General features: G+C 47.9%; 1 protein-coding gene across 6 annotated transcripts in view; it reads left to right on the top strand.

The window, feature by feature from the left end:
• Nucleotides 1–19,607, top strand: part of TMEM266 (transmembrane protein 266) — a 148,722-nt gene that overhangs the window by 75,749 nt on the left and 53,366 nt on the right. For all 6 annotated transcript variants that reach the window (XM_003901236.3, XM_017960801.2, XM_031668460.1 and 3 more), the window contains 2 exons: nt 2,547–2,680; nt 6,099–6,287. In XM_003901236.3, the coding sequence (XP_003901285.1) occupies nt 2,643–2,680; nt 6,099–6,287 (227 nt within the window). In that variant the 5' untranslated portion in view covers nt 2,547–2,642. The remainder of the gene's footprint in view (nt 1–2,546; nt 2,681–6,098; nt 6,288–19,607) is intronic.

The following is a 19,607-nucleotide window of genomic DNA, read 5'->3' as shown; positions in this document are numbered from 1 at the left end:
GTATAAAATGGATTTCATATCCCAAATACTATAGAAGACAGTTCTGTTTTTCATGCTTAGACCCTCCTTACTAAGAAATACTAAGGGAAGGTGAAGCTCTAAGTAAGATGTGGTTACAAAACATCTGTCCATTTCTCCTTAGTGTTGGCTCTGAGCGTTTGTCCCTTGCTTCCACTGCCCCACAAACATCTGGTGTGGATATGGTTGATGGCTTCCTCCTTGGAGGCCCTTCTGCTTTTAGAGAGCTCTCTATCTCTGTTAATTCCAACTGCTCTAAGTTCAGACTTCCCCAGGATTTCCTTAAGTTTCTTTAACTTGAGCACTCTCTTTTCTTAATTACACATTGCTTAAAGGAACTTCCTTGCTTCTTTAAGAACCTGGGTTCTGAGTTATTTTGTCTGTGTATCTTCTGCTGGGCTGCCCTGTCCCCCAGAAGACTTCTAGATGGAACTGTAGTACTGGTTGATAGAAAAGTATATGCTGTTTACCAATCCAATTTTTTTTCTTTTTTTTTTTTGAGACAGAATCTCGCTCTGTCGCCCAGGCTGGAGTGCAGTGGCATGATCTCAGCTCACTGCAAGCTCCGCCTCCCGGGTTCCTGCAATTCTCTTGCCTCAGCCTCTCCAGTAGCTGGGACTACAGGCGTCCACTGCCACACCTGGCTAATTTTTTGTATTTTTAGTAGAGACGGGGTTTTACCATGTTAGGCAGGATGGTCTCGATCTCCTGACCTTGTGATCACCCGCCTCGGCCTCCCAAAGTGCTGGGATTACAGACATGAGCCACCCACTGCACCTGGCCTACTCATCCAATTTTTAAGAGGAAATATTATATTCAGCCATCTAAATGTGTTGGAATATACTCAGGTTCAACAGACTATGCCCTTTTAATTTATTTAAAAAAAAAAAAATTATTATGGGCAGGGCACAGTGGCTCAGCCTGTAATCCCAGCACTTTGGGAGGCCAAGGTGGGCAGATCACTTGAGGTCAGGAGTATGAGAGCAGCCTGGCCAACATGGCAAAACCCTGTCTCTACTAAAAATACAAAAATAGCTGGGTGTGGTGGCACATGCCTGTAGTCCCAGCTACTTAGGAGGCTGAGGCATGAGAATCACTTTAACCCAGGAGGTGGAGGTTGCAGTGAGCCAAAATTGCGCCACTGCGCTCCAGCCTGGGAGACAGAGCAAGACTCTGTCTCTCAGATAATGATAATAATAATTATTATTATAACTGGCCAGACACAGTGGCTCACGCCTGTAATCCCAGCACTTTGGGAGGCTGAGGTGGGTTGATCACTTGAGCTCAGGAGTTTGAGACCAGCCTGGGCAATACAGCAAAACCCCGACTCTACCAAAAGTCCAAAAAATTAGCTGAGTGTGGTAGTATGTGCCTGTAGCCCCAGCTGAGGCTGAGGTAGAGGGTCACTTGAGCCCAGGAGGTCAAGGCTGCAGTGAGCCAAGATCGCACCACTGCACTCCAACCTGGTGACGGAGTGAGACCCTGTCTAAACATAAATAAATGAATAAATTAAGCTGGGCACGGTGGCTCACCCCTGTAATCCCAGCACTTTGGGAGGCCGAGGTGGGCGGATCACCTGAGGTCAGTAATTCGAGACCAGCCTGACCAACATGGAGAAACCCCGTTTCTACTAAAAATACAAAAAAAATTAGCTGGATGTGGTGGTGCATCCCTGTAACCTCAGTTACTTCTGGAGGCTGAGGCAGGAGAATCGCTTTAACCCAGAAGGCAAGGTTGCAGTGAGCCGATATCGCACCATTGCACTCCAGCCTAGGCGACAAGAGTGAAATTCCATCTCAAAAAAATAAATAAATAAAATAAATAAATAATAATAATGAAATCCAACACTTATATAGTACTTACTAAGTGTCAGGCACTATGCTAGTGTCTTACAGGCATGACCTCATGTAGTTAGTTCTGTTATTATCCCTATTTTTCAGGTGGGGAAACTGAGGATGGGGTGTAAGTAGCTCACTCCAGGTCACAGAGCTGGTAAGTGGGAGTGAGGCTCTGACTGTGGCAGCCCAGCTCCAGGGTCTATTCTTTCTGCTCTCGGAATGAGCTGAGAGGAGAAGAAGAGAAAAGCCTGCATGAAAAGACAGAACTACCGGAAGGGAAAGGGAAGTGGGAGAAAAAACACATGGAAAACATTTGAGATTTTTTAGACAAACCTTATTTTGAAGCCTCTCAAAGCTGCAGTATAAAGGGACACTGTTTTGGGGAGCACAGCCATTTAGTGGGAAGAACTGTGGATAAGAAGTCAGAGAACCTGGGCACTAACCTGGCTCTTCTACCATCTCTGTGACACAAAAAAGTCATTTTGTCACTCTGGCCTTGTTTCCTCATCTAAAAAAGAGAAATTATGCTTATTATTACCCTTCCATAGGGTAATTGTAAGAATCTATTCAACATTACTTTGAAGAAAAGTGCTAGATGGAAGAAAGTTCTAAGGACTCCCATTTTTAGATGAGCTTAGGAGGACTTTGGTTTGGCATCTGAAGGTAATAAGTTCCTATTTTTGTTTTCAGGGCACTATATTTGTATGTGTCTTGTAGAACCCACGCTTGGAAATGCTGACAGCAGGCTTCAGGACAGCTGAGCCCCACTAAACACCAAGAAAACCCATGGCTCTGGCTGCATCTTTCAACATGACCAATCCACAGTAAGTAATGCTGGGATCTGCTCTCTGGATCCAGAACTGTGGCTATAAATCTCCCAGAAGATGAAGATCTTCTAATTTAGGCAACCACTATGTACATTTCCTTTAGCAGGAGGCCACAGAAAATGGAGAAACCTTTCAAAAGCAAGACTCAAGACAAGATTAGGAAGCTCTGAAGGTGAATTAACAAAATGGGAATTGCAAGGAAATTTAGAAATCTAAGAGGGTTTCTAAAACCAGGCTTTATGAAACCTGGGGCAGAATTCTTAAGGGAGAATTGCTTTCAGTTCCCAAAACCTGAGATGCCATATGAACCAACCACTTAATCTTACCAAGCACCTGCAAGGTGGTCACTTATTTTGTGTTTTGCAAGTGGTTGGTATGAATACTAAGATGAAAACAGCACTCCTATTACACCGCACTGTCCTGGCCTATTTAGATACGGGCCTGACTGCTCTGTCATCTGGAGTATGAATCTGTTATCTATTGACACAGTAATGCTGTGTACAACCAACCATAGAACCTTAGTAGAATACAACAAAAAATATTTATTGCTCACATGTCTGGGGTACTCAGCTAGACAGTTCCTCTGATCTTGGCTGGGATGACTTTTAAATGTGGGTCATAGCTGGCTGTCAGCTGATCTAGAGGAGGCTGGACTCTGCTCCATGTCTCTCATCCTCCAGTAGGCTAGGCTGCTCACCCTCTCATGGGTGATGTTGGAGGTACAAGAGCACAGGCGGAAATTCACAGAGCCTTTTCATGCCTCTGCTGGTGTCTAACTTGGCTCTTCTACCATCTAACATCCTGTTGGCAAAAACGAGTCACATGGCTGAATGCTGAATTAAGGGTTAGAAAAATACATTCTTTCTTTTGATGGAAAGAGCTGTGGAGTTATATGCCAAAGGGCATGGGCTCAAGGAGAGGTAACGAATGGAACCATTAATACATTTTGTCTACCCTACCATTCTTTGTATCTAAGGAAAGGGTATAGGCTAAATATAGCCTATACACTGTGGGACCTTCACTTCACCAGAAGAGGCCTTGTCTCTCTGCTGAGATGACCACCACATGGCCAGAGATGGTGCCAGGCCACTGTGACCACTGATGGGAGGGGAACGTGAGACAGAAATGTTGGAAAGGCAGAAATAGTTTGTTCGCACTTCTCAGAGCCATATCCTGTTAATTTCTCTCCATGAACACCTTATTAATCAGAAAGTTCTCTCTGTTTAGTTCAGCGATCCATAGTTTCCTTGAGTCGTCCAGAAGAAAAGAGAGAACAAATTCAACCCGGCATCTGCTTTTTGGGAAACATCTAGGGGAGCTGGGATTCCCCCCATACACACCCACGCTTTTATATAAATTGTTGAGAAACATTGAAACCTCATATTCTATGACTGTTTCATTTAAAGATCTTGAGTCATTTTGTAAATGTCATGCAATGATGAGTACTATTATCTGTGCTTGACAAGTAGCAAAAAGCAAAGGTTTAAATAAGGCCTACAAATAAGAATCGGGCATTAGAAATTACTTGGTGAATTCAGGTGGTCTAGGCAGCCAGTCTGTGGCATTCAAATAAGAATCTCACTTTCCCCTTAATTATCGGATAATCCAAGCAAAAGAGAAGTAGGTAGATTAATCTCTGAACTTACTGGATAACTGCAGCTGTGTTTTGTTTTTGTTTTTCTTTTGAGACAGAGTTTCACTCTTGTTGCCCAGGCTGGAGTGCAATGGCCCAATCTCAGCTCACTGCAACCTCCACCTCCCGGGTTCAAGCGATTCTCCTGCCTCAGACTCCCAATTAGCTGGGATTACAGGCATGCGCCACCACATCCAGCTAATTTTGTGTATTTTTAGTAGAGATGGTTTCACCATGCTGGTCAGGCTGGTCTTGAACTCCTAACCTCAGGTGATCCACCTGCCTTGGCCTCCCAAAGTGCTGGGATTGCAGGCATGAGCCACCACGCCCGGCCTGCAGCTATGTATTGTTGGTTAGATTTCAATGGTTGTTGGAAAAGTTTAGAATTCAGAGCTCCCACACAAGTATAGGGACTTGTCACTCCAGAGCTCCTACAATCTTCTCCATATGTCTGTTATCCATGTCAGATCATAGAGTGAGAAGGAACAGCCCTTAGGAATATTCTATTTTACCTCCTCATGTTCTGATTGGAGAAACTGAGGTTCAGGAGAAGCCCTGCAGAAGTTGGCATTCAAGCCAGCACCAGAGCCCAAGAACAGTTTACAGCAGACAGGGCTGCCATCTCAGTATTAAAACTGGGCCCTCATTATCCTGGGCACTGACCCTCAATGTTCCCTCCAATATTTAAATTTTACTCCTTGCCATTATACTATTGTTCCTTTCTAACTTTCATTGTTTGGACAAGGGCTCACTCTTGTGCCTACAGGATGAGATAGGGTCAAGGACATACTGGACAGACCAAAGATGGTGCCCCAGGAAGCTAAAGGAAAGTTTTCTAGTCCAGCATCTCTGGACAGGGTTGCTGTGGGTGTTTGGGCAGGACAGTTTTTAGTTGTTATTGACACATTGCAGAATGTGTAGCGTCCCCAGCCCTACTTAAATGTCAATAGCAACCACCTGTGGTCATGGTGGCAACTAAAAATACCTCCACAAATTGCCAAATACCCCCTGGTAGATTGGGAGGTGGTACTGCCCTGGCTGAGATGCCCGGGAATGCCACTGGAGTGGTCAGTTATTGGCAGTGCCCAAGGTGAGCCTGACAGTAACACAGGAAGAGACCCACAACCCCTCAGATATTGGATCAAGTGACTCCCATCCCCTATTCCCAACCTTAAGAAGAGACATATGGTAGGACCAGTTCAAGTAGGAAGGGAGTGGCTACCAGGGACAGCTGGAGCCTCCTGTCCTCACCACCCCAAGGCCCACTAGGTCTCTGCAAGTCTCCATGTAGGCTCCTCTATCACCACAGTACATCCAGTTGTGAACAGAAACCTGTTTTCTCTACTGTGGAATAGAGAATAGAAACATTTCAAAACACCTTTACAAAGAAACTCAGGAGACAACTTAAAAGAATATCTTACTCCCATATAGAGTCCAGTGACCCAGAGTCCTAAAAGTCTAAGCCATAGTTTTGCTGGCTGGCAGTTATCCATCTGGGTCTTTACCTCCCCTTCATGAAGGACCCTGCCCCACTAAAGCTCATATTTTCAGGTCTGAGCACTTCCTCTTCCCATTCTCCCATTTTTCCCCAACCACTGAAAGAGATGGGACTGTTAGGGCCTCAGTCCAGTCCTCAGGTGGCCAAGAGGGAAGAGGGGCAACCTTAAGCTTCCTCAGCCCTGCACCAGCATAGCAGCATTCTCCTTCTTTTCCTTGAGGAATGGAAGAATTTTTTGGCCCTTGAAGATAACTCTTTCCCATTGTTCCTCCTCTCCAACCCAGGCCTGCCATAGAAGGAGGAATTTCTGAAGTTGAGATCATCTCCCAACAAGTAGACGAAGAAACCAAGAGCATTGCTCCTGTGCAGCTGGTGAACTTTGCCTATCGGGACTTGCCTCTGGCTGCTGTCGATCTCTCCACGGCGGGCTCGCAGCTCCTGTCAAATCTGGACGAAGATTACCAAAGAGAAGGGTAGGTGCTGGGACCATTGAGCTAGCTAAGAAGTCCCTGGGTTAGGCTGGGCGCAGTGCCTCACGCCTGTCATCCCAGCACTTTGGGAGGCCGAGGCAGGCAGATCACCTGAGGTCAGGAGTTTGAGACCAGCCTGGCCAACATGGTAAAACCCCATCTCTACTAAAAATACAAAAATTAGCTGAGCGTGGTGGCGCAGCCCTGTAATCCCAGCTACTCAGGAGGCTGAGGCAGGAGAATTGCTTGAACCCGAGAGGCGGAGGTTGCAGTGAGCTGAGATTGCACCATTGCACTCCAGCCTGGGCGACAAGAGTAAAACTCTTGTCTCAAAAAAATAAAAATAAATAAAAAATTTTAAAAAGGCCCTGGGTTTATATGGATATCTTCCAAGCAGCAGCAGCAGCCAAGATGAGAGGTGCTAACTAGTGAGACAGCAGAGGTTCACAGCAGACCACTCAGGCCCTTTTCCTACTCACACATTACTTCCTCAGAAAAAGGTAGTGGGCACAGAAAATACCTGCCAGACGACCTCTGAGGTGACCTCTTAGGAGAATCATAAAATTTATTTTAGGACTGAGGCACTCCTTCATGACCCATCCACTCCCCTCTTGGGAAGAAGGAGACCCACAGTGATTTAGGACTTGCCCAAGGTCACAGAGCCCATAAGGGATGGACTTGAGCTGCACTTTCTCTTTATGAAGCAGACTCTCACTAGGAAGCGACCAGGAAGAATGTACCCTGCATGCAGGAACGTGCTTAGGATGTAAGGGAATCTAGAGAATTCGGCTAGGAGCTCTGCAGACATTAGGGCACTCCCTTTCCAGGGAAGGCATGCAGAATATGCGGGTCTGCAATTCAAAAAGGTGGTCCTTACCTCTTCCTACTTAATTTGTCAATCAGCTTGGATGCCTTCATTTCCCAATTCACTTCTCATGAGCCTGGTCTGTCTTAAAAACATACTTCCTGAAGGTGAGTGGTAGAGGGCAAGAGCTAGGTGGGGCAGGGGAGACACACCAGTTTGATGTCCTCATTTTCATGGGGCTTGGTGGCGTAGCTGAAGGCCAAAGAGGGGTAGGAACAGGTCCTAGGGTCACACAGCAGATCAAACTTCCGATTCTGACAAGGGCTTTCCCTAGCCTCACCCTGTGGCTCTTAGACACAGCATTGTAAATACTGACAGGACCTTAGGAGCCAGTTCTGGACTTTTCTTTCCTGGGTGCCGGTAAACACTTTGGAACATGCTGGCTGCTTTGAATACAAAAATGAAGGGTTGTCAGGTATTTTAGAAGCAAACGAGAAGCCTTAGCTAAAGCTAAATTTGTAGAGCTTGGATTCCCTGGGCTTGTTTCTGGAAGGAGCTTCCCACTTCCTGAGATAAACTGCCTAACAATGGTGAAACCACATACCTTTTTTTGCAGAAACTACACCCCAGTGGCTTTCTCTGAAAATGTAATTTTTCCAGGTATTGTGCATATTGTCATCAGGACACTGGGAAAAAAAGGATAGGCAAGCAGATTGGAGGCAGCTAAGGGACACCTGCAGTGGCAGCACTGTCCTGAGCTCTGTCAGGTCCTTACCATCTTGAAGGCCTGGCTAAAACCTGAGGCTCCTGGGCCAGGGCCAGCATCATGCACATGTGACCTGTGCAGTAGCACAGAGCCCCGTGCTTAGAAGGGCCCCAACACTTGACTAAATGCTCTGTGGCTGCTGTCTTGAAATTCTTAAGGAGCCCCACATTTTCACTGGGCTCTGCAAATGATGTAACTGGTGGGTCCTTCTCTGAGCACCCAGCAAGTCACTGCTCTCTGGTGGTCAAAAGCAGTAGTGCAGCCTTCTAACACGCCCTAACTATTTCGGAGAATTCATTTCCTGCCCTGGCCTGAGCCTGTTAGGCCCTTTTCACGTGAAGAGTAGGATGGTATGGAGAGAAGTGGAGAAACCTCCAGGGATTCTGGTTCGGAGCAAAGCAGTGTCCACATGTGCCCCTGTGGGTGTTATGGCACCGCGGGTGGACCTTGCTATGGGTGTTCCCCCACCAGGTGTACCACACTGTGATGTACCCCTTTCAGGGGTCCTGCACTATGGTGTACCCCTTTCCAGGTGTCCCCTGTGCATCACTCCCTAGCCTGAACCCCAAGGCTGGCAGAGGCTTTGCCTTATCATTCAATTTGCCTCTAAATTGAGGCTTTGCAAGGTTTCTTTCCAAACAAACGAATCCAAATGAAGCGCCTGCAAGGCAGAGAGGCCCTTGATTTGATTTGAGTCTCCAGGTGTGCCCAGAAAAGCTGTTACCATTGGGTAAATAGGAAGCAGCCCCGGGAAAGGATTTGCCTCACTGCTGGAGCTCTCAGCTGGGGGCCCCGATTGGCAGCCAGAGGGCTTCCTGGAGGAAGGAAGCGCAGGCACAGGACCAAAGCCAGGGGAAACTGAAGCGAAGCAAAATCCCACTGCGAGGGAGGAACGACCTCTCTCCGCCAGGCCTCTTGGCTCTTGCTGCATATCCTGGGGTTTTCCCAAAATGTCCAACCTGGTCCTTTCTGGGGCAATGTAAAACAAAAGGAAGAGTCCTCATTTACAGCTCTGAGCTTGGTTTCAGTCTTGTCCAAAATGCCTCTTCCTACAAAGGCCAGTGTTATGTATAGGAATGAACCTTTTCTGTAGGGAATGAAGAGACCTCAGGGACTGCGGCAAAAAAGTGCTCCGTGGCCCCACTGCCCGCCTCCCAGTGCCCTTGAGCTCTGTGAGGTTTCAGGGCTTTTCAGTTTCCCTGAATCTGAGACTGTTAGAGCTGGAAGAGACCTAAACGCATCCATTCTAAACATTCTCAAAGACAGCAGGGCCCAGGGAGTACAAGGAGCTTGCCCAAGGTCACACAATGACAGAGACGGGGGCAGGGCGTGCTAGTTCATGCCTGTAAGCCCAGCAATTTGGGAGGCTGAGGTGAAAGGATCACTTGAGCCCAGAAGTTCAAGACCAGCCTGTGCAACATGGCAAAACCCCATCTCTACAAAAACAAATTAGCCGGGCATGGTGGCACGCACCTGTCATCCTAGCTGCTCAGAGGCTGAGGTGGGAGGATCACTTGAGCCCAGAAGGTCGAGGCTTTAGTGAGCTATGATTGCTCCATTGCACTCTAGCCTGGGCAACAGAGTGAGACCCTGTCTCAACAACAACAAAAAATGACAGACACAGGAAGAGAGCCCAATCTGTATGCTCCTGATCCCTTGATCCTGGCTAGCAGCACTGGGCTTCCATTTCTCAGCCATCCCTTTCCAACATCACGGTGACTGTGGGTAACATGCATTGCCCATCTGATTCTGCTTCTAGCTACTCTGTCCAATGCCTTTAACTTCTCAGTTTACTTTTTTTTTTTTTTTTTTTTGAGACAAAGTCTTGCTTTGTACCCCAGGCTGGAGTGTAGTGGCATAATCTTGGCTCACTGCAACCTCTGTCTCCCAGGTTTAAGTGATCCTCCCACCTCAGCCTCCTGAGTAGCTGGGATTACAGGCGTGTGCAACCATACCCAACTAATTTTTTTTTTTTTTTTTTTTTTTAGTAGAGACGGGGTTTCACCGTGTTGCCCAGGCTGGTCTCAAACTCCTGACCTCAAGTGATCTGCCTACCTCTGCATCCCAAAGTGCTGGGATTACAGGCGTGAGCCACAGTGCCTAGCCTCAGTATACTTTTTTTTAAAAGCATTTTTTTTAAATGTGGGTAAAATACATGTAACAAAATGTACCATCTTAACCATTCCTAAGTGTAAGCATCAGTGGCATTAAGGACATCACACTGTTGGGTAGCTATAACCAGCATGCATCTGCAGAACTCTTCTTCTTGCAAAATAGAAACTCTATACCCAGTAAACAATAGCTCCCTGTTCCCCCACTCCTCCAGCTGCTGGAAACCACTACTCAACTTTCTGTCCCTTTGAATTTGACTACTCTAAGTGCCTCCTATAAGTGAAATCATGCAGTATTTGTCCTTTTATAACTGGCTTATTTTGCTTAGCATAATGTCCACAAGGTTCATCCATGTTGTAGCATGTGTCAGAATTTCTTTCCTTTTTAAAACTGAATAATCGTCCACTGTGTGACTATACCACACTTTGCTTATGCATTCATCCGTCAATGGACACACCCCACACTGGACTGTTTTTTCTCAAATGTGTCCATATTTTAGCTATTGTGAATAGTGCTGCTATGAACATGCCTGTACAAATATCTCTTCAAAACCCTGCTTTCAGGCCGGGTGCAGTGACTCACGCCTGTAATCCCAGCATTTTGGGAGGCCAAGGCAGGCGATCACTTGAGGTCAGCAGTTTGAGAGCAGCCTGGCCAACATGGCAAAACCCTGTCTCTACTAAAAATACAAAAATTAGCCAGGTGTGGTGGCGCACACCTGTAATCCCTGCTACTTGGGAGGCTGAGGCAAGAGAATCACTTGAACCTGGGAGGTGGAGGTTGGAGTGAGTTGAGATCACACCACCACTGTACTCCAGCCTGGGTGACAGAGCAAGACTCTGTCTCAAAATAATAATAATAATAATAATAATTAATAATACCCTGCTTTCAGTGCTTTTGGGTATATATCCAAAAGCGGGAATTGCTGACTCACACGGTAATTCTATTTTTGACTTTTCGAGGAACTGCCATACTGCTTTCTGCAGTGGCTGTTGCACCGTTTTACATTCCACCCAACAGTGCATGAGGGCTCTGATTTCTCTTTGTCTTCACCAACACTGGCTATTTCCCATTTTGTTGATAGCAGCCTTCCTAATGGGTGTGAGGTGGTTTGGTATGCTTTACATCCATGAAAATCCTGCGGGGTGAGGAAGAAGGAGCAGTCGCCTTGATGGGGGTCAGAACCTTACCTTGGCCGAGCTCCTTGACTTGCCTAGAAGCCCTTTGTCCTCCAGATAGCTGCTTAGCAGAGCCCAAATAGCAGAGCTGTCTGCTGCTCCTCTCTTCACTTCTGCACTCAGGCTGCTGAGGGCTCAGGGAGGAAAATCATATGACTGTGCAGACTGGGTGCCTCCCTAGACTCAAGGTCTCCAGCCACGACTTGATTCTCAGTTTTGCCTGGCAGTCCTCCTCTGTGGTCCTGCTTAGTCCCGAGGTGGCCAGTTCTGATCGCTTGTGTCTGCCTCAAGTCCCCTCTTTCTTGCCCTCAGCAGATGACCTCCTCTCCTAGTACCCTCAGAAAGTAGACACAGTCGTGGATGGGCTGCACCACACCCCTGTCTCTTCCTTCCTCCCTTTTAGGGCCTGCCCCATTCCTTGAGCTCTGATTGCCTTCTCCTCCCACCTTCTCAGGCACCTGCTCCATCAGTTACCTCCTTACCCCATGTCATCACACTCCAGTCTCGTGTCCTCCTCTGACTCCACCTCCCTGCTAGGTACCATTACCTCTCTTTTTCTTTGAAGTCAAACTTCTTGAAAGGCTGGAGACACTTGCCACCTCCCCTTCGCCCCTCCCATTCATGTCTCAATCTGCTGCAGTCCAGCTTCAGCCTCGTCCACACCACGGAAACTGTTCTTAAGGGCATCAGCCACTTCCTTGTTGCTACGATCCTTATCTCTGTCCAGCATTTGAAACTGTCAGGCACTCCCTCCCTCTCCAGCCTCCTTGTGGCCGCTGTTATAACCATGATCTCCTGATTTTCTTTTTTTATTTAATTTTTTAAATAGAGACAGGGTCTCACCATGTTGCCCAAGCTGGTCTTGAACTCTTGGGCTCAAGTGATCCTCCTGCCTCAACCTCCCGGAGTGCTAAGGTTACAAGCATGAGCCACCATGCCCAGCCCGTCTCCTGATTTTCCTCCTCCTCCTCTGGCTGTTCCTTCCAGGCCTTTTAAAAATTGTTTGAGGTTCCTCTGCTTGTTCTTTCAATGCTGGGTACTTTGTTTTCTGCCTTTGGCCGTTTTCACTCTACTAATTTTACACACTGGGTAATTTCATCCATTCCCATTACTTAAATTAATCTCCTTCAACTGGTAACATTCAAAGTCGTGTCTCTAGCCTAGATCTCTCTCTCTCTCTCTCTCTCTCTCTCTCTCTCTCTAACTCCCAACTTATATCCAGCTACTTCCTGAACATATTCACAGGGATCCCAAATGTATCTCAGAATCCTGGTGAGTGTCTGTGGAATGATCTATTCTTTTGCCTCTGAGTTGGCTGCATACTTGAGAGGATAAATGTTCTTGTCTCACCCAAGTCATTGCTAAAAACTGCCTTTTCAGTGACAGCACTCAAATCCAGCCTGAGTAACAATGGCCTGCCTGTCCTGGCCATCTCAAACCCAGCAAGCCCCAGACTGCACTGTCTTTTCTTAATATGTATTTTCTATGACCCCTAACCAGTAGAACGTAGACCTCACCCACCCATCACTACCAAAATGAGCAATATGAATTTTGGCTCATTAACAAGCACCTAAGTCTCCTTCCTGCTGCAACAGGTACCAGTGGGTTCCAAAATGCCCCAAAGCTACATGAAGCCTGCTGTGGTCACCTCTAGTCACCTATAGTCAACCGTAGTCATCCTGGAGTCTGTGTTCCTCCTCCCTTGCTCTGGCTCCCTCCTGACCATGTCCAGTGCCCATGAAGCTATTGCTGCCAATGGTGTCCCTTCTGGGAGTGCCAGTGCCAAGTGGAGGGGCTTCAGAAACCCAAAGCCCATGCAGTGTGAGCTCCATGCAGTGAGGAAGGAAAGCTACCCCCATGACAAGCCTGTACCATGCTGTCAATGTGTTGCTTACCTGTACCATGTTGTCAATGCACGACTTATGGCCCCAGCTCCAGTCCTATGTGCCTCTGGCCTTCACCACTCTACACCCAGGTCTCCAGTTCAACCCAAGAAGCTGGGCTGGCACATCATGCCTGCTGTATCATCTGCCTCTCCCCCGCTGCCTCTACCCCCACCCCCAGCCAGGTGCCTCCCTCCCTCAATAGTGATCACTCAAAAACCTTCATGCGTGTCCACAGACGTGAACAGACACTCGGGAGAAGGGGAGAAGCGGAACAGGGGAGGTATCTGCAGCCCAGCTGAGCTGCCCACAATGCCCTGTTACGTGGATAACCTGAGGGGCCAGCTTGATGTCTTCTCCCTCATGCCTCATACGCCATCATCTCTAAGTCTTATAAATTTCTACTGCCATAATAATATCTCTTCTCTACACTGTTCTCATGAAGAACTGGTAACTCCATCAGCCAGTTGTTTTGGACTGCATGTAACAGAAAACCCACCTCACACTCACTGGGCCAGGTACCATGGAGTCCAGGGCAAGGGTGGCTTTGAGATTGGTCCAGAGACTCACCAGTGCCAACAAGAACCAGATTCCTTTCATCTCTGCACTCTGCTGGCCGCAGTGTCGGCTTCATCCTTATGCTGTAAACTTCATCCCATGACGTCTGAGAGCCATGTGACCCCCAACACGTGGAACCTGGACCTCACCAACCCATTACTACTAAAATGAGCCATATGTGTACTTCGGCTCATTTACAAGCACCCCAGGCCTGCTTCCTGCTGTGACAGGAACCAGCCATTTCCACTGGTTCCTTCCGAGAGGGCTGCCTGTGGTCATCAGGCCACATCTTTCCTCATTCATGTCTGGCAAGTGAAAGTGGCTGCCCATCACTCTCTTCTAGGAGCAACAAAGAACTTTCCCAGAAGCCTCCAGCAGCTCTCTCCTTCATGTGTCTTTGGCTAGAATTGGGTCGCATGGCAAGGCACAGGGGAAAATCCATGAGCCAATCAGGCCTACCCCTGGAACTGTATCATTTCCCAAAGTACATTACTGTGACTCCAGTGGGATGGGGTATGTGAACATTAGCAAGAGAATCATCCACAGCTTTTAAGGAAGTCAGTTCTCCTTTCATAGCCTTCAGTCTCGAATTAGCTCTTAATTTCATCCAGCCTCTCTAGACATTGTTTGGATTGGGAAAGCTCTGCCTTCTTAGTCTGTTTCTTCAATGACTTGGTCAGTTGATGCTTTCATTCCAATGCAGTTGGACCAGTGTCCATTGTCCTGGTGGACAGTGCTGGGGCTTTGTGTTTACACATAACCAGAGCCCCTGATTTCTTGTTCTCATTCTGTGATGTTCTCATTGGATGTCATCCCACTCAATGGTGGAAAAGTGGGGTACAGAAAAATGAGGCTCTCAGTGAGCCAATCATCTGTCTTTGGAAGAGTGACATTGAATTTGCAAGAATCATGGTGCAGAATGGAAGTTCTGTTTTCTCTTAACCAAGTACATTGAAGGTCTGGGTAGTTTTCAGGGTCTGGGTGAGACCAGAGGCAACAAAAGAGAAAAATCAGAGAGACCAGAGTCTCCACCCTAGAAAGGCCCACAGCCCCGTAGGAGAAATGGTGGTGCAAGGTGGGGGTCATCATCCCCACTTTATAAATGACACTCTGTGGTCACATAAAGATAAAGATGCTCCCCATCTTTTTAGTGAAAAGAGGGTGCAAAGATGGTCATGGGTGAGAAAGTGGGATAGTCTTTGTCAAAAATAAAAATAAAGTAAGAAATGAAAGATATTCAGTGTTTAGTAAGACAGTTATTTATATCTTAGGGTTCTAAAAAGCCCAGCCTGAGAGGTCAGGGCTGGACTCCTAGGCAGGGGAAGCTTGGAGGAAGTTTGGGTCTTGGGCAGACGTAAATGGATCTCATTACTTAGAGATGATGCCAACAGCACATTTCTGCCAGAACTTTACACTCAGAGGAAAAAAACATAATGGGGGCACAGGGATATTTTTTGAGATGTCAGGTTAGAAAAATAAGACAGACCCAATATAGCAAACATCTCTAAATAAGGACTGAAATAATTTTAGATATGCCAGCGAGCAAAGACTGGGGACAAAGAGAAGGGAGGGGTAGGGACCTACTAAGCCATAGCCCAAAATACCCTTCTCTCTTCCTGACTGTCTGGCTTGAGGGCCACAGCCTCCAGAAAGTCTTCTGTCCTCCAACCCCACCAGACTAGGTCCTCACCTCAGTGTACCCATAGCACCTTGCCTACCTCCATCACCACACCCAGGGGTGACACTGAGCTCTGCTCCTCTCTTTACAAATCTGTCTCCAGTATCGGGCCAGGGGTTTCCTCATGGTGGGGATCAGATCACTTGAGCCTGGAACAGGGGTGTTGACTGATCAAGAAATGACTTGAATGAATGAATCAGTGAGTGAATGGGTAGGGCTGCATGCAAATAAGCATTAGAAGAGAAGGGGAAGCCCAGTTCCATTTGGAGGGAGTTGGGAGCTGGTCCCTAGATCTCTATGGAGTTGGGAAGGAGCTGCAAGGGAGGCCCCAGGCTTCTTATGCCTCAGAAGTTACTGCTATGGTCGTTGGCTGGCTCACGTCTGAACGTACCTGCTAATTCCGTGCCTTCTCCACAAAGTCACCCTAGAGAAGGAAATCAGATTTGCCTCAGAACATGCCAACTTCACTTAGTAAAGTTTTAACATCCTGGTAGAGGAAGGAAAAGCCTTTGGGGGTTCAGGGTTATGAGGCAGATTGATCCCCGCCATGGCCATGCAGCTGCAGAGTCTGGAAGTTCGGCATCACATGATTTCGGATGGCTTTGCATCCTTTTTTTTCTCAGGGAGGAAAAGAAAGGAGCTTCAATAATCCACTTTCTTGATGCCAGTGAGATCTGTCTATAATAAAACACCACCCCTTTCTCTGGCAAGCCAGCTGTCCCTGGACCCCAAATTGACCCTGTGACCCCTCACTTCCTTGATATTTTTAGTAGGCTCCAGCTTCCAGGAGAATTCTTGATGCCCCAACCACAGAATAAAAGTTTAATTTAGACGAAAACATTTTTCCTGATGAGCACTGGTTAGCTGTCTTTCCTGTAGTCCAGGAACCCCAAAGAAATTTCCTTGATTAATAAATCAATTAAGGCCGGTTGCAGTGGCTCATGCCTGTAATTCCAACACTTTGAGGCCTGCGGATCGCTTGAGGCCAGGAGTTGGAGACCAGCCTGGAGTGTGAGAACCCCTCTCTACAAAATTTTAAAATTAGCCAGGTGTGGTGGTGTGCGCCAGTAGTCCCAGCTACTCAGGATCACACCAGTGCACTCCGGCCTGGGCAACAGAGTGAGACCCTGTATTAAAAAATAAAAATAAAAAATTTAAAAAAAAAGGAAAAAAGGCAATACATTCAGATGTATTATTTCTCAGCAAAATATCCGCCCCTCCCCCCACCTGCTCGCAAGGAGCAGGGTGTACAGCGGCGGATGACCGCTAGATGGCGGCGGAGCGCCTCTGACCACCTGGGTCGGGGGCGAGTCGGGGACGTTTCCTGGAGAGAGGGGAGGAAAGTTGAAATGCGTGGCCACGTCCCGCAAGGAAAAGTTAGGTGAATTTGTGGTGCTGGGATGGAATGGGAGTCCCCAATCATCTGTGGAAGCACCTGAATACTGACTTTGGCCAACTAGAAGGAGGGAGATCTTGGCTGACCCAGGATTTGCCAAACCACAGCAAACCTGGAGAGAGCTGGTGGGTGGGGTGCCGATTTATTCCCTCATTCTCACCCGGTAGGAAGCTGACTGCCCCCAAGCAGCCCTGTCCTCCAAGCACAGCACAAGGAGATTCTCAGACTTGAGACCAGTTTCCAGAATTGAGGACCTCAGGATGGCAGAGACCTTATAGGCACTTCATCCAACAGCACCACACTGCCACCCCCAAGTCAACCTTGAACCCCTTGCCAAGGACTTGGGTGACTGCTTGAGCACAGCCCACCTACATGGCAGCCCTTCTGAGATGTGTGTTCAGTGTCCTTGGTCTCCCCAAGAAGGGGCAGCCAATCCATGGTGTGCATTGGCCACTGTGCCCTGAGGTGGGCAGGGGTGAGGTTGCCAAGTGTATGGCCGTTTCCGCCACCCCCTCACCCCCTACCCTGAACTCTTGCCACCACACCCTACTGTTTCCCAGGGTTGACATTTCTGAGGATGCAAGAAATCTGAGATTCTGGGACAAGCAAATGTCAGACTCTGGTGACCCCAGCTGCACACAACCCTCCTCCCTCTCTCCCCGCAAGGCAGCAGGGCTAACCTTTAGCTCTGATTGCAGAACTGAAGCTGCCTGTGTGGAAACTTCCATTTATTTAGCTCTCCCAGAGCGCTGGGAGAGTCACCTCTCACCTCCACCTTGAGAGTTCTGTTTTCGTGGTGTGTGTGTATGAGCCCGCGTCTCAGAGTCTGTGTGCTGCTGTGGCTTGCACCCTGGAATAGGGTACAGGGAACAAAGGGGAAGCTTAAGTGTTTTTCCTGTGTTTCTGGCTCTCCCTGGGTGAGAAAGAAGCCCCACTAACCCTTTCAGATGGTTTGTAAAAGGGTGCCCCGTAGGCATTGGGTTGATGGTTCTCACAGATTGAGATGATGCGTCTCTTTAGAGACATCATACACAGTGAGCCCATTTCTTTCCTGCCTTTTTCCTCCCCTTGTTTTGCCTTTTGAGTGTCCTAGAACTAGGAATGCATTGGATCATCAGAGTTCATGTATAAGGCTGTAGGCTCCGTAAGGATGAAGGCTCTGATCACCCTCATGGGCCCAGTACCCAATACAATGCCTGGCATTTGGTGAGCATATGAGAACCATGCCTGGAATGGAATGAATGTGGAAACTTACTGTGTTTATTCATCCCCCTTCTAATGACTGTGTATCTAAAATCACCATAGTAGATCGTATGATAAACACTGTGTTATGGGCTTGACATATGTTTTCAATATTTTTAAATTTCACAACAACCCTGTCAAAGCAGATTATCTCCATTTAGGGGATTAGGAAACTAAGGCTCAACGATTCCAGTCAGAGTTCAGTCAATGGTGCGACTGTGATTTGGAGACAGTAGTTGCCAGCAACAGCCAAACAGATGGAAAAGTCTGGCTTTCCCCTCCATGAAAACAGAGAAAAAGGACTTGCCTTTTATAGCAACTAGATGAGTTAACATTTGTAAAGTGCTCACAACAGCTCCTGGTGCACAATATGTATCTTAACTGTTTGTTTAATCAATAAGTCCATGTCAATGACAGAAGTTACATTTCCGCCTCATGGCTTTCTCCAATATTTTAATCATCTGGAATAAATATAGTAAAGTGGGACCCAGGAGTTTTGCTGACCATCAAAACCATTGGCAAAGTCAGCTGTGACACCCAGGGCACAGGTGTTCAGCATGCTAGAACCGGCGCGAGTGGAGCTAGGTGGGGCCTCAAATCACCTAATGCTGGGGCTTTAACCTGGAGCCTGGGTATCCTTAGATGATCCATCGGTGAGATTCAAGGAGTTCATGCACTCCCTGGAATCTTATGCACAGTGCTGTGGTTTTGTGCATTTTGGGGGTGTAGGGGCATAGCTTGTATCCACTGCTGGAGAGCTCTGCAGTCCAGAAAGCTTCTGAGCCCTTGGTCTAGCAGTGACTTTCTGAAGGCAGAGTGACAGCAGCTGGGGAAGCCCAGGGCCCCAGGCTTCAATCCGGCTCCTCCTGCCAGGCAGCTTCCAGTCTCATTTTGATCACCTCCCTCAGCCCCTTCCTTGAGAACTTGAAGGATGAAAATCTCAAAGTAGGGCCGACAGGATTAGCTAGTTTGGCTACCTTCAGGGAGATGGGCTGATGCTGTGACTCTCCACTGCCTGTGAGCCCCTTTTAGGACACCTTGAGGGTATCCACGGTCCCCCTGCTCTGGCCACTCCCCAGCTTGCACCTCAGGAGACTCAGTGCAGTCACTCCCCTCCCCGCCACAGCCAGCCTGGCAGCCACTGCAGACCAATTGCATAGTGGATTGTGGTGTGGGAGAGGCCAGTCCCCACAGGAGCAAGCTCAGCCCTCCCCATCCTAGCGCCACACGGCTCTACTTCCCCTTCCAGATTGGGGCTGCTTCAGTGCCAGGCTTGGGAACGCTGCCTGACGGAGCAGTGGCTTGAGCCAGCTCCTTCCAGGTCACCCCTGTGGCTTTATCGCATATGAAGCCTCCGCTGGAAGTTTGTCATTTCACTTTCATATTCTAGATTTTTTGAAATTTTTATGCAAACACCTAAGACTATGAAGCAGAAGCAACAAAGGTACTCAGCCTCCCCTCCCACCCCAGGATTTCTCTGAGGCCTCAAGAGTGACTATGGTAGAATACTTGCCCATCTGCCAGGACATACCATCTGCTTGTTGGTATTTGCAGACTCTGGCAGCCCAAGCCGGGCCCCTGGAGCTGTCCCCTCACTACAGCAGCACCAAGACAGGAAATTGGGAAACGCCTGCCCTCTCGTGGCAATTCTGGGGATAACACCACCCTGAGAACCAGCCCTGGGGCCTTCACGGGCTGATGCTGA

Source organism: Papio anubis, chromosome 7 (assembly GCF_008728515.1).
Source record: "Papio anubis isolate 15944 chromosome 7, Panubis1.0, whole genome shotgun sequence".
Taxonomy (NCBI): domain Eukaryota; kingdom Metazoa; phylum Chordata; class Mammalia; order Primates; family Cercopithecidae; genus Papio; species Papio anubis.
This window is presented reverse-complemented; position numbering and strand designations above follow the sequence as displayed.